Source organism: Leucopleurus acutus (assembly GCF_964270905.1).
Source record: "Leucopleurus acutus genome assembly, chromosome: 15".
NCBI lineage: Eukaryota > Metazoa > Chordata > Mammalia > Artiodactyla > Delphinidae > Leucopleurus > Leucopleurus acutus.
In genome coordinates, this window is record NC_139157.1 from 49,732,038 (window position 1) to 49,754,914 (window position 22,877).

The window sequence follows — 22,877 nt, forward strand, 5'->3', positions numbered from 1 at the left end:
GGCATTCATTGTGTATAGTGTAAGGTGATGATTTAATCTAATTCAAATAGACCCAACCTTTTCCTTAATTTGAAAAGCTACATATATCATATATAAATTTATGTATGTAAATATGTTTCTCTGGTCTCTTCTGTTCCATTCATCTATTTATTTATTCCTTTACCCAAGATAAATTTTCCTGTCTGAACAAAAAGACTTGGATTAGGACTTTACAAAAGTCTGAAGAGTGTCTTGCCATTTATAGGAAGAAAAAAAAGACTTAATAGAGAATGGTGTTCTTAAGTGAAACAAATAGAAATAAGTGCTTTGAAGTTTCTTTGGATTAATCTCTGTCCTGGTTTTTCACTTGTTAGTGAATACTGTCTGGTAGCAATGCCCTCTCTCCTGGCTCTCTCACCTAATCAGTAACTCTAGAACCCATATTACGAGGTTGCTCATTGACCAGAGGCAAGGCCTAGGTTGTAGAAATGCAAATCAAGGGCCTCCCTGGTGGCGCAGTGGTTGAGAGTCCGCCTGCTGATGCAGGGGACACGGGTTCTTGCCCCAGTCCGGTGCATCCACAACAGTGAGAAGCCCACATACCGCAAAACAAAAACAAAAAGCAAATCAACTCTTATGTTTTAAAATTCAGGGCCAAACCCTACTTCATCTGGGACAACAACATGTAGTCATCTCAGTCCTTCCATGCTATCTTCACAATACAGATAGTAAAATTTAGATAAAAGGCTTAATGGAATTTAGAATCATTTTTATTCATTCAAATGCTCATAGAAATAAAACTTGGAAAAAGGATATATGATTACCAGTCAGGTCTGAATGGGATTCTGGATGGAGCCATTTTAACTTGAAAACCTGAAAGTTGAACATTTTCTGCCACATTGGGTAGGAAGACATGGTCAATTCTTTTTTTGTGTTTAATAGGTACCTGCAATATAAATATTAAGTAGATACTGGAGCCTTTTAAAAAGATGGTGAATAATTCTTGTTATAGCATCATTACAAGTCACTGTTATTAGTAAGACCAAGGTCATTGGTTCAGTCTGGGTTAGGCCATTTAGTGTGCCTTCTTGTACATATTTTGCCTCTTGTTATAAAGGGAACTGGTCAGGAATGAATCCATCAATGGAAAGCCATTTCCAGCTAAGGAAGGAAAGATATCCCATATTTGGAGTAATCAATAAATTCTTTAATGTTTTATCATTTGTGTTGGTGCAGTGCTACTTTTTAAAAGAAAATCATTGGTGTTCTTATATCTCAGCCATGTATAAACTCCTCTCAATCTGTATTTATCTGACTTGTCTCATAGGCCTTATTTCAGAAGTCAGACCTTAGATAGATTTGAAGAGGCCCCAACTAATTTTGTGGCTTTCCTGGACCTCAGCCTTTTTGCTCGGGTCTCTATACTGTACGCAAGCCAATGGGCCCACAAGACACTTCCTTATTTATTAGAGTTTATTTAGTAGGGTAATGTGGCCAACAATTAGTCTTAGACCATCACCCTTCTAAATCTCTAAAACCTAGTGGATGTCCACTAATGTAGTTAGCTACTTAGCAGCTTTCGCAACCATAAGAGTTGTGATCAGCAACCTGCCCCACTGCAGGAACATTTGCTTTGGGGAGTGAAATGGGGATGGAGTGAATCTTAAAAGCCTTGTGGTCACATACAAATCAACAGAATGTTGCTTCCTTTTGGAAAGGACTTTGCAGAAGCAAATAGACATATAGTAGAACTTCACCTTTTGCTGAAAGATGACTGCACAGAGATTGGTGGGCCAAGAAAAAGGTGGGTATTGATAATGTGGCCATACTTGGTCAAGGATCTCAATTGGGTATGTTCCTGACCTGCTTCTTCCCTCTCTGTGTGTCTCCCCTTAACTGTGTCTAGAAATACTGCAACAAACTTTTGGTCCACTAACTAGACCATCAGTTTCAAAAGAGGCCTTAGGATGGCATATTTTCTCTGACAGAATGATTATATTTTTTCCTCTTAATTTTTCTCAAGGTAAGAGGGGAGGAACTGTTAAATGTGTTGATTAGATATATAAACCTCTGGAGGGGATTCTGAAAAACAGTGGAGCAAAGAGTGTAATACTTATTACACTCAGAGAAGGCAGTGGAAGAGGATGCAAATAGTGTTTTACATAAGCTAAGAGCTGAAATATTAAAAAAAAATTCTTCAAATATATGCTATACTTCAAAATAATCTGCATTCCAAGAATTTCTTTGGAGGGTAGATTTCTCACGTGTTTTAAGATGACTTCTGAAATTCTTTATTTCTGCTCTGCCAAGGAACTCAGATAAAGGCTCTGATGCTGCTAGTTAATTATTGTAGATAATCAAAAAAAAAATTCAGAGACAGAACACGGCAAGGTGTTGGTACTGACTTTCATACCCATTTACTGAACTGTAATTGAGTGAGAGCTTTTGGACTTAATTGTTTCAACATCAGAATTTTATTACTGAGGAGTGATGTCATCAAGATGGCAGAGTAGGAAGCCCTAGACCCTCCTTCCCACATAAACGCACTGATTCAGCAACAATTCATGGACAAATTCCCTTTGTGAGAAATCCAGAATTTTATTTTCTAAGACCCAACCACTGAGATAAGGTCCTGATACACAATTTTTTTTTTTTTTTTCTGGTACGCGGGCCTCTCACTGTTGTGGCCTCTCCCGTTGTGGAGCACAGGCTCCGGACGCTCAGGCTCAGCGGCCATGGCTCACGGGCCCAGCTGCTCCGCGGCATGTGGGATCTTCCCGGACCGGGGCACGAACCTGTGTCCCCTGCAGCGGCAGGCGGACTCTCAACCACTGCGCCACCAGGGAAGCCCCTGATACACAATTTTTTAATGTAAGTTTGAAATGACCCTAAATCCATAATTTCATATTTACATTTTTCATTGTTTCATATACATAATCAAATTTATCATTACTTACAGTCTTTGGCCTTTGAGTCCTTCTTGTTATTTTACTGCCCATGAGATGAGTCTTTAAAAGGTGTTGCTGGCTGTATCTGGATGATGTGGAAGCAGAACTTAGGGAGTAGTGAGCCAGGGATATAAGGCCTATAATGTGAAAAATGTTAAATTGTATCTCTGGTTACAATGTACAGGCCTAGATTAATTCATAAAATTTTAGAGCTTAAAATGGGCCTCTGATCCAGCTTCATCAGTTCTGAGTGAAGATGTCAAAACCTGGATGGAGTCTTTTGCCTGAGGGTCCATGACCAAGTGAAAGAGAAAGAGATGATGGGTTACTTGGACTTGTGGGTAGAAGTGGACAGACTGAGATACTCACATTAATAGGACTTGGTAATTAATTAGATTTACAGGGTGAGGAAGAATAGCTCTCAGATTTCTGGCTCAACTGGTTAGATGTTAATTTTATTTTATGGTGGATTTTATGATGATGGCACATACATGCTCAACAAGTCATTGTTGGTTGTAAGATCAGAAGGATAGATGTGTGGGAAACATGAGTGTGTAGAGAGGAAGCAGACAAAGATTAGCTCAAGACCCCTGAGAAGACAGAAGCCCATGGGATGCTGTTAACAGTAACTGTCCCAAGGAAGAAAGGGGGCACCTTTTCCATTTTAACAGGAGGGAAGGAGAAGCAGCTGAGTATAGATGTAGGTAGGCTGGGGACAAGAAGTAGAGGGAGTTCCCATCTGATAGGGGAGGAGGACAGTGTCTGAAAGTCTGAAGAGACCAGGAAGATTTAAAATAGTTGCTGCATTATAATAACTTTAAATAGAATATAATCTATAAACACATTGAATCACTATGTTGTACACCTGAATCTAATATGATACTGTAAATCAACTATACTTCAATTAAAAATAAATGAAATAAAATAAAACAGCTGCTGTGAAGAGGAGGAGAGAGTGAGCTGACCCTACCCTTGGCTCCAGGGGAGAACATGTGAGCTGGGCCTAAGCCTACCAGGCATCTCAGTCTCTGGCTTCAGTGATTTGTTCAAAATTGGTCACATGACCTGAGTCAGCCTAGTCAGAGCTCGATTGCTTTTAACTGTCCCTTCTCCACACCCCACTCCTGCCATGTGAGCTTGAACAGAGGATGGAAGCTACAGGGGTGGCAGCCATCTTGCTTCCCAAGGGGCTCCACTTCCTGTCTGCTCTCAGACTGCTCAGGGCCCAGAGATGCAGAGAGAAATCAGTCCTCAAGAAATAGTTCAAACCTTGATCGCACCCATATGGATCAATGGAATGGAATAGAGAGCCCAGAAATAAACCCACACATCTATGATCAATTAATCTTTGACAAAGGAGGCAAGATTATACAATGGAGAAAAGACAGTCTTTTCAGCAAGTGGTGGGAGAGCTGGGCAGCTACATGTAAATCAATGAAGTTATTAGAACACTCCCTTACACCATACACAAAAATAAACTCAAAATGGCTTAAAGACTTGAATATAAGACATGACAACATATAACTCCTAGAAGAGAACATAGCCGAACATTCTCTGACATAAATTGTAGCAATGTTTTCTTAGGTCAGACTCCCAAGGCAATAGAAATAAAAGCAAAAATAAACAAATGGGACCTAATCAAACTTTAAGCTTTTGCACAGCAAAGGAAACCATAAACAAAACAAAAAGACAACCTACGGACTGGAAGAAAATATTTGCAAACGATGCGATTGACAAGGGCTTAATTTCCAAAATGTACAAACAGCTCATACAACTCAATAACAAAAAAACAACCCAGGGCTTCCCTGGTGGCGCAGTGGTTGAGAGTCCGCCTGCCGATGCAGGGAACCCGGGTTCGTGCCCCGGTCCGGGAAGATCCCACATGCCGCGGAGCGGCTGGGCCCGTGAGCCATGGCCGCTGAGCCTGCGTGTCCGGAGCCTGTGCTCCGCAACGGGAGAGGCCACAACAGTGAGAGGCCCGTGTACCGCAAAACAAACAAACAAACAAACAAAAATAACCCAACCCAATCAAAAAATGGGCAGAAGACTTAAATAGACATTTCTCCAAAGAAGACGTACAGATGGCCAGCAGGCACATGAAAAGATACTCAACATGGCTAATTATTAGAAAAATGCAAATCAAAACTACGAGGTATCACCTCATACCAGTCAGAATGGCCACCCTCAAAAAGTCTACAAATAATAAATGCTGGAAAGCGTGTGGAGAAAAGGGAGCCCTCCTACACTACACATTCGGTGGGAATGTAAATTGGTAAAGCCAGTATAGAAAACAGTATGGAAGATCCTTAAAAAGCTAAAACATAGTTGCCATATGACCCAGCAATCCCACTCCTGGGCATATACCCAGAGAAAACTATAATTTGAAAAGACACATGCACCCCAACGTTCACAGCAGCACTATTTACAATAGAGAAGACGTGGAAGCAGCCTAAATGTCCATCAACAGATGAATGGATAAAGAAGATGTGAGATACACACACGCACACACACACACACACACACACACAATGAAATACTACTCAGCTATTAAAAAAGGATGAAATATAGCCATTTGCAGCAACGTGGATGGACCTAGAGATTATCATACTAAGTGAAGTAAGTCAAAGACAAATATGATATCACTTATATATGGAATCTAAAATATGATACAAATGAACTTCTTTACAAACCAGAAATAGACCCACAGACGTAGAAAACAAATTTCTGCTTGCCAAAGGGGAAAGGTGGGGGGGGAGGGGTAAATTAGGAGTTTGAGATTAGTAGATACTAACTACTGTATATAAAATAGATAAACAAAGAAGTCCTACTGTATGACACAGGGAACTATATTCAATATCTTGTAATAAACTAAGGTAAAAGAATATGAAAAAGAATATATATATACACATATGTATATATATATGTATATATCTGAATCAATTTGCTGTACACCAGAAACTAACACAACATTGTAAATCAATAAAAATTCAAAAAATAAAAACAAACCTTGATCAAGCCAGCTTAAGCCAATCTATCTCTGAACATTTCAGTTTTGTAAGCCAATTGATTTCATTTTTTTCCTTAAGCATTTTGAGAGTAACTGAACTAGAACAAATTGTAATTTCTCAGGAGTTACAAGATCCTAAGGGGAATCCATGTTAATGCTAAGTAAAGAGAACTTGCCCCTTAATTCTGCTTCTGCTGGGAAGCAGGGAGGCTGCTGTGACCACCTCTACAGAAAGGAGAGAGACCTGGGTCACCTCACGCTTCTGGCTAGACATCTGAGAAAGGAGTGGTAATGGCTGACTTTTACCTTTTAGCACCAATAGTATAGCTAATATCTGGCTGTCCTCTAGTGCTTGGTACTAAATTTAGACAGGTATGACCTCTGATGAATCTACACTCTGGAAAGGGAATGTTGCCTGCCATTCCAGTAAATGAAGAATGTTGCCTGCCATCAAGCCATCAGCTACTGCAGTTCTGCTCCCCTCAGTGTGCCCTGAGGGGAATTTAGGATGGAGAAAAACAGGAAACATTCTGTGCTCTGGAAGCTGGCCCTAGATGGTTAAGATGCATACCTAGGGAATAATTTCAATGAGCCCAGACTCTTGCATCTTCCCATACATAGAAAAGCACTAAAATCATTAACTTGTTTTTTTTGTGATTAGCAGTAATCTTATGATGTTCAACCACATGGTTTGTTTCTCAGCAAAACTCCTCTATATCCTGGATCCTTCTCTACCTCTTCAGAGCAGTTCCTCAGAGCTATCTGAGAGGCTGTCTCCTGGGCTACAGTCCTTAGTAAGCTCCCCAAGTAAAACTTAATTTGCAGCTTTTAGGTTGTGCATTTTTCTTCAGTAGACAACATGGAGAAAGTCCTAAGCAAACCCCCTCCCGTCGCTGCAGAAGGAGACAGAGAGGGGCTGAGACTTGGGAGTAACTTCTACCTCTGCTTCCTGAAAGAGAGGCTTCTCTTTTACTCCTGCCGTGTCCCCAATCCTGGGAATTAGGGTTCCCCCCACCTGCCTCCTGCCCTACTCTGGTCCTTCTTTGTAAATGTGCAGGTCTTAGAGGACACAGATGGCAGTTTGAGAGGACATGTTAACTCAGAAAGGAATTTAAAAGATGCTTGGCTGGGCTGGAGGCAGAGGGGAAAGGGAGAAACAAAAAACCCCAGCGAGAGTGGAGAGGAGAGTGCAAGTGCAACCACTCAGGGTGGGTGGTCAAAATAGGGCCCTTGGGCGCTTTTGATTTGCTTCCTCTCTGGACCTGGGCTGGGGTGGGAGACGCCAGCCTCACGGTCAGGGCCCAGGCAGCAGGCACCGGCAGGCAGGAGCACCCTGGGGCTTTACCAACAAGCCCAGCCTTGTTCTTAGAAAACCCAAACTATCTTGACCTTTGAAAAGAATCTTTCTGCCTCTGACAGGCTATGTTTTCTCACATCATTCACACTATAAGTAGCCAAAAGGAAACCCATAAAGGAGGACACACATATATGCAAGTGTAATAACCAACATTTGCTCAATGACCTAGTGCTACTACACTCTGTGGCAGACACACATTGTTTCACTGAGTCCTCAGAATACACCTTTGAGGTGGGTATTTTTCAGAGAGGTGAATTAACCTGTCCAAGGTCACACAGCTAGCAGTGACAGAGGAAGGATTTGAACCTTGGCTGTCCTACCCCAAAGTCCATTCCCTCACCCACCAGCTATGCTATGGAACAGAAAGGAGGAGCTTGGCTGACCTTAACAATAGGCTGATCGTGGCTACTGATTGGGTAATATTTTTGATAGATCTAGAAGAGAACCTGGAATTTATTTAGTCCTCATCTTATAGGGGAAGAAGTTAGTTTAGAGACATCCCGGAGTCTGGCCTCTATGCTATTTGCTGGCTGCACTGTCCGGAGTGCTGTTTTGATTGCCATTTCCATAATACTCCTCAAGCCCCTAGGACCCAAGAATCATGATGTACTTTCTGAATAACATCTGAGAAATGTGGTCATTAATATCCTATCGGATATCCTTCTAGGTTCTTCTGGCTGGTCTAAGAATTGAATTGACATGACATGGATTAACACGAGAAAATCAGACAAAAGTTTAATAACATGTATACGTGGGAGAGACTGAGGAAAACTGAGTTACTTGCCAACGTTACCGAAGTTCTCAACTTAAATACCATCCTCAGCTAAAGACGGAAGAGGATGATGAGGATGGGGGAAAGTCAGCTATGGGAGGTTACCAGAAAAAGCACAATAAACAAGGGTAAGACTGTTACACAGATTTGTCTTTTCCATAGATAAATTTCTAGAGATTTGGTCATCCTCCTCTTCCTCGTACTGAAGAGGGAGACACCCTTACAACTGTAAACATTTTTTACAAAAGGGCAACTTCTTTCCGATGTCTGCTTTTTCTCAGAGACAACCAGCTTAAAACAATATGCCAAAGAGACATATTAGGGTGGCAAACTCTACTCCTCTATAGGACCAAGGTGTTAAGATGCTTCAAAATCTAGTGAACTACACAATGTTCTTTAGTTGACATATTTCAACCAGAACCAGTTTTTATGATTGAAACTTTTTAGTATAGCCTATCAGTACTCCAAGGTGAACTGAAGTAGAAAGTTCTGACTGCAATTGAGGATGAAGGTTTATTCATTCATTCAACAAACATGGAGCACCCACTCAATAACCACTGGTTTGTTATCGTTAGTCCCTGGGGCCCTCCTTCAATCCCAACCCTGGACCCTGAGAGCTTAGAGAGAGAAAGGGTATCCTTACCGCCTGGTGAGCTCCTCTGGGCGGAGGATCTCTCAGTGTCACTAAGCTGACTTTGTAGCTCTTCCATCCACTGGAAAGCGTCCAGCTCCATGCTACGCTCGTGGGCAAGCTGGCTTCTCATCTGAAGGGAAAAGTGCTTGGGAAGCAGAGATGCTTCTTGGTGCACACTTTCGTCAGTTCACTGTGAGGGGTGGGTTAGGGGTATTACTAAGGAGAGTGTGGGTCCCAGGCTACCCCAGGAATACAAGTCTTCATGAAATCCTGGTCAGGCTGAACTCAGCCTTCTTAAAATCAGGAGCTCCAGGAAGGCCAAGAACTTAATCAGAGAGGGACAGAGGCAGCCCTTGGAACCCTTTATTACCTTATAATAGCCAGAAGTTTACTCACAAAAGTCATATCTTTTATGTTTATTTTATTAGAGGGGAAGTGGGGAGGGGGGAGGAACCAGTTCACCTTGTAGGCCAAGCCATGCATCTACCCCAAGAACCTGTGGGAGCCCCGGGATGGCTTCAAGCAAAGATGTGATCTCTCTTCCAGATCTCTATGCTGAGTTCAACTCATCATGTGCAGGGAATGCTCTGAGCACTGTCTCCAGCCTGACACAGGGCCCACAACCAGAGGCTAACTTTGTGTTTGCTCTCCCCTTGCAACCCTTACCCAGAGTCCCCTGGCCAGAGAGTCGCTAGGTCCAAAGCGTGCCTTATCTGCATAGATCACAGGCATTTTTTTCTTTTTAAATTTATTTTTATCATCTCCTAATTGTTTTTAATTATAAAAAAAGTAATAGTGTAATGGGTTGAATAGTGTCCCCCACAAAGTGTCCACCTGGAACCTCAAAATGTGACTTTATTTGGAATATAGAGTCTTTGTAGATGTGATTAAGTTAAGATGAAGTCATACTGGATTAAAGGGTGGGCCCTAAATCCAATGTTGATGACCTTACAAAAAGTGAAGCAAGTATAAACACAGGGAGAGAGAGAGAGACAGGGAAGGGGGCCAGGACTGAAGAGCTGTAGCTGCACGTGGAGGGACGCGGGGGATGGCAGGCAGCCCCCAGCAGCTAGGAGAGCCATGGAACAGGTCCTGCCAGAGTCTCCTGTAGGGACCCACTCCTTGATTTCAGACTCTGGCCTCCTGAACTGTGAGAGGATACATTTTTTATCCTCTTTTTTTTCATTTATTTTCGTAAAATTCTCCTTACTGATCTCCTTGAGCACTTGAAACACTTGCAATCATTTAAACTTCTGATTTCTGTTTCCTAATATCTCTGGTGAATTAACTGACTTATTCATTCAATGAATATGTGTGAAGTACCTACTCCAGAAGGTGCTCAGTTTTATTTGTTTTTTGTTTTTTCCCTTTGTGTTGAATTTCATTCTGTGGTCTCCTTAGTTGGGACTTGCATTAGTCCGCATGTACACTATATTATTTCCTCCCTTTTTTTTTGCTGTGGGGTATTTTTTTTTTTTTTTTGCGGTACGTGGGCCTCTCACTGTTGTGGCCTCTCCCGTTGCGGAGCACAGGCTCCGGACGCGCAGGCTCAGCGGCCATGGCTTACGCGCCCAGCCGCTCCGTGGGATGTGGGATCTTCCCGGACCGGGGCACGAACCTGTGTCCCCTACATCGGCAGGCAGACTCCCAACCACTGTGCCACCAGGGAAGCCCCAACTGTGGGGTATATTTAAGAATAACATATTGGGTCTGGAAACCACTTTGCCTTTCCTTTTTTATTTCTGCGGTTCCAGAAACACCATGAATAAAATTCCCTTATAATAGCTTCCATAATACTTGCTGCTTTTCCAGATTATTCGTCGAGATTTTCCAAAAGATCCCTCCTAGTTCAAAGATTAGAGCCAGGTAGAAATATGTTTTTCAAGTGGCTTACAAAGACGCCAAGATTCTGGGCCTCGTGGCAGTCAAGCCATCATCTTTTGTCACAAGCAGCCTGAACGATCACCCAGGTATAGATATTTCCATTTCCCTGCTGTTCCTGGGAGTGCCAAAGGTGAGGAACACCGCTCTGGAGGCATGAGAGGCATGGAAAAGACAGGGGAAGAATCAAACAGCTGTAGCTGGTACACCCTGATTTACTACCTCTCACTGGAGTTACCTGTCAGAGTTCTCTCTGAATTTTCTTCTGCTGGAGCTGGCCCAGTTTAGAAGTCATCTTGGCCTCTTCAGTAAGGAGCTGCAGGTGCTGTTCTTTTTGCTCCACATCCTCCAAAAGCTTCTCCATGCTAGAGGTTTTCATTAAATCCACCTGCTGCCGGTGGCGAGCTTCCTGGGTCACTCTGTGTTCTAATTCTTTCAGCAGTTGCGCCTATGGCAGGAAAAGGCCAAAGGAAATAAAGGCACAGAGTCTTTCTTCTCAGCAGAGGGCAGGGGATGAGAGGTTGGCCAACACAACTGTCCCCTCCATTAGCGCCCAGGAGCAGAAATATGTGAAGTATTCCTGGGCTCAGGGTACCACAGCCCAGCTGCTCTATCCTGTCCTGTGCCAGCCAGTAGCAAGACCAAATAGTCGTATCTACCACAAACTGCATTTTCCCTGTCACTCCGCCTTTATCACGCAATAGCAATGGAAGGGCTGAACCTGGAGACACAGGGTGATGCAATACGTACAGTGAGTGGGGAAGGGAGGTGCTAATCTTGTCTCTGTTTCGACTTCCAAAATAGCCCTGAGGAAGCCAGATTCTAGATGGTTGGAAAAGGAAAAGAGTAGTAATAATTGGTTCTGTTCTGAAATTTTTCTAATCAACAGTCACTAGAAGGTCGATCCTTAATTATAATATTAATAATGATGATTAATATTTGTAGGGTGACTTTATATAATTATACATCATAACTCACTGGCACACAATAATGGAAGAATTAGGGTCCAAAAGGAACAAATTATATTTTATGTTTTAAAATATGCCCAGCTTTCCTAGGCTGTTATTTGAACTCAGCTGTTCTCTCTCTAAACATAGGGTCTCTGTTTCATTCATGCTCAGAGGGTTGGCACAGTTATTAAGAGCTTAGACTTAAAAAGCCTTTATTTTGGTGCCAGTCCCTATAGAGCAGCAGTAACTTCTGAAATTAAAACTTAGTGTGGGTCATCAGGAAAGGAAACCAAGACTCTCTGCTTGGGGCATAACGCTGATGGCGGGGCCACACTCATGGAAAACATGCTTGGAGCGTGAAAGGAATGTGTTAGAGGCAGAGACCCAGACCCCAAGATACCCTCTGGGTAAAAAAGATCCTCAGAGAAACACACAGAACAATCTTAGTTATGAGCTATATTTCACCATCTTAGCCAAATATGAATAAGAACAAAAGCCTTTTGGCCACTGCCCCTGGTTTCTGGGCTGGAAAGAAGGCAGAAGGGAAGCCAGGGTCCAGGCCATCTTTCACCACTAGTGCCGTCTGCTTGGCTTCACACTGTGTTCCTCTGGTGACTGCTACAGGCAACGGAGTGCCACGTATGGTCGCCAGGGCATGTTCAAAGAGAGGGAGGAAGAGGGGTTCTGAGCTCAGACACCTGGCTCTCCTGCTACTTGCATATCCTCACGTTGTCTGCCTGAGCCCTGGCCAGGGCCTGCCTTAGAGCCAATAGCTGTTGACAAAATAAAAGCACTTCTTGTTCTGCCATTAGTTTGATGTTCAAACACTCTTTTTTACTTTGCATAGCTTCCTGTGAACATCCCAAACACAGTAAGGTAGGATATAAGTTTCCTTTCCGTATTTTCAGCTTCCCAAGCAGTCTCTAAACCACTTCATCATCCATCGTTCTTTAAAATTTCTGGTAGAACACAGCTCCTGCTGGCCACTGCTTCCTTGATTTCAGTTAAGAACAGTGTGACAGATCAGAGTAAATAAAGACTTTCAGAAACAGTAAGTAAAAGTTTCCAAACCACTATTGATAAGTGCTCTGGTTTCAATTTTCCTTAAAGCAGATTTTCCACTTATTGTTCCTTCATTTTCCTCAGATCATCATGCTTGAAACTCAAGGATTTGCAGTGTTTTGACAAAGCTTGCCCGCTCCATCTTTTCCCTTCCCTTGTGCTAAACTCTGATCTGTTCTCTCATTTGCTTCTTTGCCATTTGCTTCTGGCTCTTTCCTATTTCTCCCCAGGCTCTGCTCTTGCCCGTTCCCAGGAAAACTTGCTACCTGACACCAGCACAGCAGCTGCAGCCAAGGAGGCCAGTGCCACCCCCTCCCCCTGCTGGGCCGGGCCTCCCTCCCCCCGCGCTCTCACCTTCTCAGCCCTGCTCAGCTGGCCCCGGAAGTGCGCCTGCTGCACCGCCAGCCTCCAGTGGCCCAGGCTTCTCATTTTGCACACCAGGGCGGCCAGGCTGCAGTTGTCCTGCTCCAAGGCCAGCAGCTGCTCCTGCTTAGAAGGCTCACTTTCAGAAAAGGCTGCCCCCAGCACTTTTCTCAGGAAGGACATGAATCCTGACATCAGAAACATGCCTTCCAGAAGATGAGACAATTGTGCAGTGAGACCCAGTGCCCTTTTTAAATGCCTGACACAAGGATTTCTCAGGGAAACAGGACAGGAATGCAAACAGAGTGAGCAGTGGGGTCAGACGCTAGGATGAAATGCTGATACCCCACTCAAAATGAGATCACATACTATGGCTGGATTTTCTTTCATTTCTTCGTCAGGTGTGGTGGAGCCCCATTTCTTCTTCAGGCCTTTCTTTCGTATTGTCAGTCCCTTCTGTTCTTACTTCACCGATGAGCTCACACACTTTCTGGATCAAATTAAGCTGATTCTCATCCAGCTTCTGCAAATTGCAGGCTCAAGTTCAGGAAGGTCAGCTGAGGAAGAGTCACTTTGCCCCCTAAAACCCAACTTTCAGAAATGATATCACATGAAAACAACATCCACCCAGACAATTACTCCATCGGGTATTGTCTGGAAGCCTCACTAGCGGCCCCTTTAGTGTTGTCTTCAACCCGCAGGGCTTCATCACCCGCACATCTCAGAGCCTGTGGTTGTCAGAGGCCAAGACAAGCTGAGCAGGTAGAAGAATGGGAGGTCACAGGCGGAAAACCAAACCACCCCCCAGCCACCCCCCCCACCGCCCCATACACAAAGGGTTACTTGGGAATTTGAACCTAGGGATTTTTGCTATCAGTTTGACCCAGCAGAACCTGACCAGGTAAGACATTGTCCATGAGCCACTAACAAGGAACTCCATTAAAAACAGATAAATTAAGGGCTTCCCTGGTGGCGCAGTGGTTGAGAGTCAGTCTGCCGATGCAGGGGACATGGGTTCGTGCCCCGGTCCGGGAGGATCCCACATGCCATGGAGCGGCTGGGCCCGTGAGCCATGGCCGCTGAGCCTGCGCGTCTGGAACCTGTGCTCCGCAACGGGAGAGGCCACAACAATGAGAAGCCCGCATACTGCAAAAAAATATAATAATAAATAAATTAAAATAAAATAAAATAAAAATAGATAAATTAGAGGAAGGAATCAAGCTGGCTGCCTTCCTCTTTAGGCTCCAACAGAAATCTCATTGTGAAACAGCCCGTTCTGAATGTCTATGGCTAACAGCTTATGGTGAAATAGCTCGCTCATCAGTAAGTACAACTTGGAGACCCAGCATCCTTGGGTGAGGGGTGACTATGGGATATCCTATCACCTCTGAACCACTTCCCGGGAGAGGAAACAGGAGGTTATGCCGGGGAGCCACAGCAGGAAGCCTGGCTACTGGCCACACAGCAAAAGCTTCACCATCTTCTTGGGACCCTGGGGTAAAACAGCGATTCCCCTACCTTCAGGGGCTTGTGGAACTCACTGAGCCTGAAAGAAGTGGAGAATTTCCTTTTTGTCTAGGAATCTGGCAGAAACTAAAAAGAACCTAAGATATTTTTCAACAATTTGACACCCGAAAGATGGCTTAGTAAATTCTAGACTTCACTGTCTGCTCACCTCTCTCCTGCAGCACCAGGCCCAATGCATGTTGGTTTGGATACCTTAATATTTGTAAGCATTTGTGTTTTGTGGACACTTCACAGTAAGGAGAAAGGTCCATTCCTCTCTGGAATAACCAGACCAAGGCAGAGCATCAGTGGAAACTCCTCTCAATGGACCAACTCCAGGGACCATCCTGGAATCCTTTGGGGGAAGGGAGTAAGGGAAGGACCCAAATGGGGCTGGCTCTGGGGAACATCTAATAGCAGAGAAGGGGGCAGGTCTGGGGGAAGCCATGGACTTGGGGGTGGTAGGTTTGTACCGAAATTCTCACTTGTAGGGCAGGGGGACCAGGCTCCACAATAGCCCATTTTAGGCATGGGTCTCCATCTTACAGCTGCTCAGACATCATAAGACAGTGACAGGCTTCCACAGTGCTGTGGGCACATGGGAACCCCCTCACTCCTCTTCTGCCTGGACCTTTACTGACAGGTCAGCAGCTCCCTGACACCAGACGTGAGAGAAAGGCTGATGGGCATTTTGAAGGTTGTAAAATCTCTGAAAGCTGATTCAGATTCTGAATCTGCCCAGTGAGCTTCCAGGAGGCGGCTGTTGCTACCTACACTTACACTGGGGTTTGGCCTGGCCCAGGGCACTGTGCTCTCCTGTTTTGGATGGTCATTCAATAGACAAAACAGTGACATAAACTGTTGGGGTTTTGGAGAAGAAACTCCCCCTTCCCTCAACAGCAATCAGATGGCAACATGGCAGTAGAGTGAGGAAAACTGCAAATATCTAAGTTATTTAAAATTCAGTGTCTCTTTTGGGAAAATAATGACCACTCATTGCTGACTCATTCTCTGCAGTGAAAGCCTGGAGCTGGAGAATTCTTGGGCCCAACAATCTCTTGTTGTCACAAAGCCCACTCTGTTATTGATCTCTCCGTACAGCCACCGCGGGGGTCAGGTACACCCGGGTCCCCACAGGACTGCCCAGACATCCGACCCAGGTCACTTACTTTGATGTGCAAACATGTCACAAACAAAGCTTGAACTAATGCTTCATATTCTTCTTGGACTTCTTTTCGAATTTGCTTTTTGAGATCCAGAGTCTCCTCCCAATCCGTGAGTCGAGTCGGAGCAGTGACTTCCATGATCATATTGTGACTGAGCTCTGCAATCTAGTAGCAGAAGTTTTGTTTTAATGGAAAATAATTCAGGAATTCCACACGGCCACTGCAAAAAGAGTCCTTTGTATCAATATATCAATGTTGAATTGGTATTCTACTTTGAACTTAATGAAAAAGGTGAATATCCTGTTGTGCAAGTGTGGGCAGAAGAAGCTAAAGTTGGCTTAAGGGTCCCAGAACAGTTCCAGACACATAGTAGGTGCTCGATAAATGGCTGCTGAATGAATGAACCCAGAAGAGATGCTACTTAAGTACTTTGGAGAAAATACTTCAACTGTCTTGGCTTCCATTTCCTAACTGGCCTCCCCATGACACCTTAGCCTATATACCTCCTCCTCAGAAGGCACATTGGCCTCAAAAGAAAACAAACACCCCCCCCCCCAAAAAAACAAAAACAGAAAGAAAAAACAAAGCAATAAAAAAATAACAAAAGTCACCAAAAAACTAAGGAAAAAAAAGCTCTCATTGCTTAAAAAGTACAGGCACACTCCTTGGATGTCTCTGCAGTGGACCAGTCATTGATGGGATTTCTATAGGAAGGGGCACAAGAAAATGACACCAGGATGTCCCATGTCTGACTACTGCTGAGATTGTGGATTTGAGAAATGGAGAACTTTTTTAGTAATAACTGACCTACCTGATCAGCCTTGTCTTCAGGTGGCCTCTGACCTCTTCGTATAATGTCTAATTCCTAAAGAGGAGAAAGCAGTGCATAGCCAAACTCAAATATTTATTCAGTGCGCCATGCTCCAGACAGCCCTTATCTGTGTTATTCGTGCTTCTTTTTGAGATCCTCAGGCTCCACCTGCAGCTAGGACTGTGCTTGTTGCTCCACTGAACTTTAGGACGAGATCTCATTTTAAGGAAGTCTCATCAAGTGAGACCCATGATGTGCATCCTAAAGACAGAGTTTATTCAAGGATCCTAGCTTCTCTGCTGAACCAGGAACAGCACGAAGTCCCTTGTGCTTGCTGAGGGTGGGAAGGTCAGCTATGGATCTTCCCCTGGGGGCCAGCTGCCTTACTGCTTACCTCTTATATTCCCCACTAGACCCCTCCAAAGCATACAACCCAGTGTTGCTGGGGCCATCACCTTCCCGGCTGAGAAGACCAGAGCCCAAGGAAATGAGCCAATGAGAAGAAAACGTTGGAGAGGGCCATCTACCCTCAATTCTTGCATAAGAACACCTCCCTGCACCAGACTGCACCGTGCTTTATTTCCTCTTTGGAGTGATTCCTGGGCCTCCCTCCCCACACCTTCCCCAATGCACTTCTTGTCTGTCTGGGAACATACTTGCTCTTTCTGGCAGAGCTTCTGCCTAGCATGCTCCAATACATGCTCTTAACACATGGAGTGGCTCTCGAAGTTGCTGCATTCTTTGGCCATCACATCACAACCCAGGGAAAGGAGGCAGGTCTCGAGGTGGTCTTTCCTGAAAGTGATCTGAAAAGGGGCATCGCTCACAGCAGCTCCCCCAGGCAGCCCCACCACACCAGAGCTCAAGGCACATGTTACCTTGGCTCACAGATCCACTTCCATTTCTCCTCCATGGAAAAACATCAGCTCTGTAGCCTTGAAAGTCTCTCTTTCAGGTCTGCTCTTAACATTTGCAGGGCCAGGGACAAGAGTACAAACGGATGCCCACGTTCCACGTGTCTAAGTGTTCTATATACTTAAAGGTTATAAATCAAACTATTAAAATGAAAATGTTTAATTCTCCTACTTTGAAAAACAGACCTTCAAAGGGACTCGGGAGGCCAGGTTTGATTTTTATCATCCTTGGACTACTCTGAGTTCTATGCTGAGATATGGTCAGGGAGAGCTAGTCTCCAACCCATAGTTTACAGTTTGACCCCCTTCGCTTCCTCCCTTTGACCTCACATCACACGGGTGGGAGGGGGGCTTGCATGCATATAAGCAGACACCCTGGCTGTCCACACCCCTGCACAGCTGTCCTTGTCTACCCCACAGGCCAGGGTGTGCTCACGGGTGGTGAGGCCCATTCTCTCTCTGGGGAGGATGATCTGGGGAAGGGCCAGGAATTCCAGTGCCCAGGTATCCGGAGCACGGTCCAGAAGGAAGGCCAGGGATCGGAGTGGGCACGTCCCCTTGGCCATGGGGAAGGGTGGGGCTGGAGCAGAGCCAGAGGGGCCTCTGAAGTGGGGCCTCTGACAGGGGCACTTCTTGCCTTGGTCAAAGGGCCATAGCTCTCACTCTCTAGGCAGTCCCATTCCATCCCTTTCTCTAGGCTGCTGGGCCCCCTTTTTGAAGAGGTGGTCTTTAAGGAACAGAGGAAAAGTCCAACCGTCCAAGGCAGACTTAGGTTTAGACTCCAAGAGAAATGGGAGCCAATATGTGGAAGGTAGGGCAGATCTACCTGACTAGGACCTGCACGTCCATGGGAGTGCTCGTGTGTCTCTGTGTGTCTGTATCAGCGAGTGTGTCTGTGTGCATTTGTGTGTGTGTGTCTATATTCATAAATGCATGTCTGTGTGTGTTTCTCTGTGTGTCTGTACCTCTCTGTGTATGTCTCTCTCTGTATTTGTATAGGTCCCTATAGGTCTGTATGTGTCCCTCAACGCATATCAGTGAGTGTGTTTGTGTGTGTATCTGGCAGTCCTATGGGGCCCACTCCAAGATTCAGCCTGCTCACTTGATGAGCTTTATCTGTGACACTTCCAGGGTCTGGACGGCTCTAGGCTCACTGGAAGTTTGCTGCACAAACTAGGTTCTCCTTCCAGCCTGGGGTGATTCCCCTGGCTCTGATTTGATTGTCCTGGTGACACTGTCCTATCAGTGCAACCTCTGTGCCACTGACCTCCAGAGAGGGCCCAGCCACGCTTTGCCAGGTCAGGCAAACTAGCGGAGATGGCAAATGCTGATAAAACCCCAGTACTGATGGAGTGAGGAAAGTGGCTTGCTCACCACTGCTGACAGGAGGAGACATCAGTGTAGTACTTTGGAGGGCAGACTAGCAGTGGCTGTGAAAGGGTTTTAAAATATTCATGCTCTTTGATCCAGTAACTCCTCTTCCAGGAATTTATTTTTAGAGAATAATAAAAGTTATACACAAAAATATATGTTAACAGATGTTCTTTAGAGTAGCCCTTCCAATAGAAAAGAAAAATGGAAACAACCTAAGGTACTTAATGATGGAAAACAGGTTGAATACGTCTTATTCATCTATAGGATGAAACACTAAACAGCCACCAAAAACTGGGCTGTGGATGTATGTATATTGACAAGGAAACATGTCTATAACATATAGTCAAGTGAAAAAAGTACACTACAACAAAAAGGCATATAGAATAATCTTATTTTGTTAAAAAAAAGGTGCATGAATTTTTAAAAGTTATAAATAAAACTTGGAAGGAAAGACACCAAAATAATAATAGTGGCTATCAATGAGGGTAAGATTATGAGTGTATTTTCTAATACATCATATTTCTATTTTCTAATATAATCATAAAATGTATATATAATTATAATAATTATATATAAAAATGTATGCCTAAATAAAATGTATATACTAATTAAAAAATAGTAAAGCTTTGGCAAAGGTTATCAACTATAGCAGCTTGGCAGGATGCATTCAAGACATGCATAATGGAAACAGTAGATGAAAACCTCTGCTCATGGGGGATTTTATGAGCAGGAGCCAGGCAGTCAGGGGAGGCGCTCAGCCTCCCACCCTCACTCTCCAGGGCCTCCTCAAGGGGTTCCCTCAGAGGAGGTGGGTGAGGGCAATCCATCCTGGTCCTGGAAAGTGAGCAGTAGGACAGCCAGAGTCCGCTGCTGACAAGGCAAAGGACACCAAGATTCCATCCCCTGGACCTTGACTTCTTTATGGTGAAAGGGCCAAGGCTACATGAATTAGTATTGACAAAGATAGCACTTCCCAGACTGCGTTGAAAGCCTGAAGCCTTGAGAAGTCATGAGACCACATTTGGGGCCATCAAGGTGTGGCTGGTGACCTCATCCAGGTGGGCCAGGCCCAGTGCTTGGAGTCAGCCACAGTGACTCACCCCTCTCTGTCCTGGACAGCAGTGCCCAAACTTGAGCATGCCAACAGGGCCTCCACAGGGCAAACACTTCTCAAACTAACGCCTCCATAGCCACTGCGGATATAGGATCCCAAACAAACAGAAATGCAGACTTGAACCACCGTGGCCCTCTGCCATCCTCTCTTAGCCAGCATGCTATTTTAACCAGCCAAGGAGGAAGTCTTGGATGAGTCTGTGTTACACCAAAGAGGTAAGAATAGCCAGGACTCCCCTTGAGCATCTCCAGAAGCCAGAGAAATCCTGTTGCTCCCTTCCCTCAGTGGCTCTACTGAGGCTTCAGGAGCCTGGGCTGAAAGATCAGCTCAAGGCGATGGCATATAGGGGGTGAGGGGAAGGCAGGGAGAGGAGTAAGGGCCCTGCCAGAGCATCTGCAGTGGGCACATGGACCATGTCTGAGTGGGGCAGACAGGCAGCAGTGACTGACAGGTGACAGAGCGGTGCAGGGAGACTCCCAGTTCCCAGCAGTCCCTCTCTCCAGATGAACTTTGCTTCTGCAGATGGTACTTGGCCTCCCAGAAGCAGCATTGGAGCCACCTGAGCAGCATCTGTTGTGGGACTACAGCCTATGTGCTTCTGTTGGCAAGTCTTATGAGCTCAGAGAGCAATTTGTTTCTCAAAAGCTGTTCTACAACTCACCCCTGCCTTCCTAGGTCACTAAAAGTCTGCTTGATGTCAAAGTGCAGCACAAAGGGGCTTCATCTGCCAACTTCCCCTCGAAGGCAGGCGCCTGGGTTGCATAAGAACCAGAGTCATGACCGTTGGCCCAGTGCCCTCCAGTGGGCTGACTTCTTCACCAACACTTAAACCTGAACCATATTGTGTGGCACTGGCTGGAAGAGCACAAGATTGCCCCATGGATTGTTCTGGAGATCCAGCCTGGAGTGAAGCATGGTAGGTGCCAGGCCTTGTTATGGCAAAAGTCTGATCCTGCTGGGAGCAAACTGTGCTTCTGTGGTTTGCTTCCTCTCGGAGCCCCTCACAACAATCCATCTAACATCAGGCACACACAAGGTGTTTTGATGATATTTCTAAAACCTACCTCTGCTGACAAAATGCTTCAGTGACTTCCCACTGACTCTGGGATGAAATCCAAACTCATAAGGATTACACACAAGGCCATTCAGGATCTGGCCCTGCCTACCTTTACAATCTCCTCCTCTGAACTCTGCTATAACTCCCTTCCTAGATTGCTGCCTCCCCTCCCCAGCCCTTCTTCCTCTGGCCAACTCCGACTTGTGCTTTAAAACTTGGCCCAGGTTAATCTCATCGACTTCCGGGAAGATGGCGGAAGAGTAAGACGCGGAGATCACCTTCCTCCCCACAGATACACCAGAAATACATCTACACGTGGAACAACTCCTACGGAGCACCTACTCAACGCTGGCAGAAGACCTCAGACCTCCCAAAATGAAAGAAACCCCCCACGTACCTGGTTAGGGCAAAAGAAAAAAATAAACAGAGACAAAAGGATAGGGACGGGTCCTGCACCAGCGGGAGGGAGCTGTGAAGGAGGAGAAGTGTCCACACACTAGGAAGCCCCTTCGCGGGCGGAGACTGCGGGTGGCAGAGGGGGGGAGCTTCGGAGCCGCGGAGGGGAACACAGAAACAGGGGTGTGGAGGACAAAGCGGAGAGATTCCAGCACAGAGGATCAGGGCCGACCGGCACTCACCAGCCGAGAGGCTTGTCTGCTCACCCGCCGAGGCGGGCGGGGCTGGGAGCTGAGGCTCCGGCTTCGGTAGGAGCGCAGGGAGAGGACTGGGGTTGGCGGTTAGTGGATAGTGCACCACAGCTAGCTGGGAGGTAGTCCGGGGAAAAGTCTGGACCTGCCGAAGAGGCAAGACACTTTTTCTTCCCTCTTTATTTCCTGGTGCGCGAGGAGAGGGAATTAAGAACGCTGCTTAAAGGAGCTCCAGAGACGGGTGCGAGCCGCGGCTAAAAGTGCGGACCCCAGAGACAGACATGAGACGCTAAGGCCGCTGCTGCCGCCACCAAGAAGCCTGTGTGCGAACACAGGTTACTATCCACACCCCCCTTCTGGGGAGCCTGTGCAGCCCGCCACTGCCACGGTCCCGGGATCCAGGGACATCTGCCCCGGGAGAACGCACGGCGCGCCTCAGGCTGGCAATGTCACGCCGGCCTCTGCCGCCGCAGGCCTGCCCCGCACTCCGTGACCCTCCCTACCCCCGGCCTGAGTGAGCCAGAGCCTCCGAATCAGCGGCTCCTTTAACCCCGTCCTGTCTGAGCAAAGAACAGACGCCCTCCTGCGACCTACACGCACAGGCGGGGCCAAATCCAAAGCTTAGCCCCTGGGAGCTGTGAGAACAAAGAAGAGAAAGGGAAATCTCTCCCAGCAGCCTCAGAAGCAGCGGATTAAAGCTCCACAATCAACTTGATGTACCCTGCATCTGTGGAATACATGAATAGACAACGAATCATCCCAAATTAAGGAGCCGTGTGGATGAAAGGCTCTTGGTGCTGCAGCCAGGAGTTAGTGCTGTGCCTCTGAGGTGGCAGAGCCAACTTTAGGACAATGGTCCACAAGAGGCCTCCCAGCTGCACATAATATCAAACGGCGAAAATCTCCCAGAGATCTCCATCTCAACACCAGCACCCAGCTTCACTCAACGACCAGCAAGCTACAGTGCTGGACATCCTATGCCAAACAACTAGCAAGACAGGAACACAACCCCACCCATTAGCAGAGAGGCTGCCCTAAATCATAATAAGTCTACAGACACCCCAAAACACATCACCAGACGTGGACCTGCCCACCAGAAAGACAAGATCCAGCCTCATCCACCAGAACACAGGCACTAGTACCCTCCACCAGGAAGCCTACACAACCCACTGAACCAACCTTAGCCGCTGGGGACAGACACTAAAAACAACAGGAACTACGAACCTTCAGCCTGCAAAAAGGAGAACCCAAACACAGTAAGATAAGCAAAATGAAAAGACAGAAAAACACACAGCAGATGAAGGAGCAAGATAAAAACCCACCAGACCTAACAAA

At 45.8% G+C, this 22,877-nt stretch overlaps 1 protein-coding gene across 1 annotated transcript in view; it reads right to left on the reverse strand.

Annotated features, from left to right (window-relative positions):
- Positions 1–8,245: 8,245 nt before the first annotated feature.
- LOC309972311 (uncharacterized protein) overlaps positions 8,246–22,877 on the reverse strand; it is a gene marked incomplete at its 3' end in the record, with an annotated part of 160,431 nt that continues 145,799 nt past the window's right edge. The window contains 11 exon segments of the mRNA XM_082855949.1: positions 8,246–8,265; positions 8,707–8,827; positions 10,829–11,026; positions 12,257–12,379; positions 12,945–13,076; positions 13,323–13,382; positions 13,384–13,476; positions 15,629–15,790; positions 16,437–16,490; positions 17,093–17,140; positions 17,144–17,242. Of these exon segments, the coding sequence (XP_082712075.1) occupies positions 8,246–8,265; positions 8,707–8,827; positions 10,829–11,026; positions 12,257–12,379; positions 12,945–13,076; positions 13,323–13,382; positions 13,384–13,476; positions 15,629–15,790; positions 16,437–16,490; positions 17,093–17,140; positions 17,144–17,242 (1,110 nt within the window).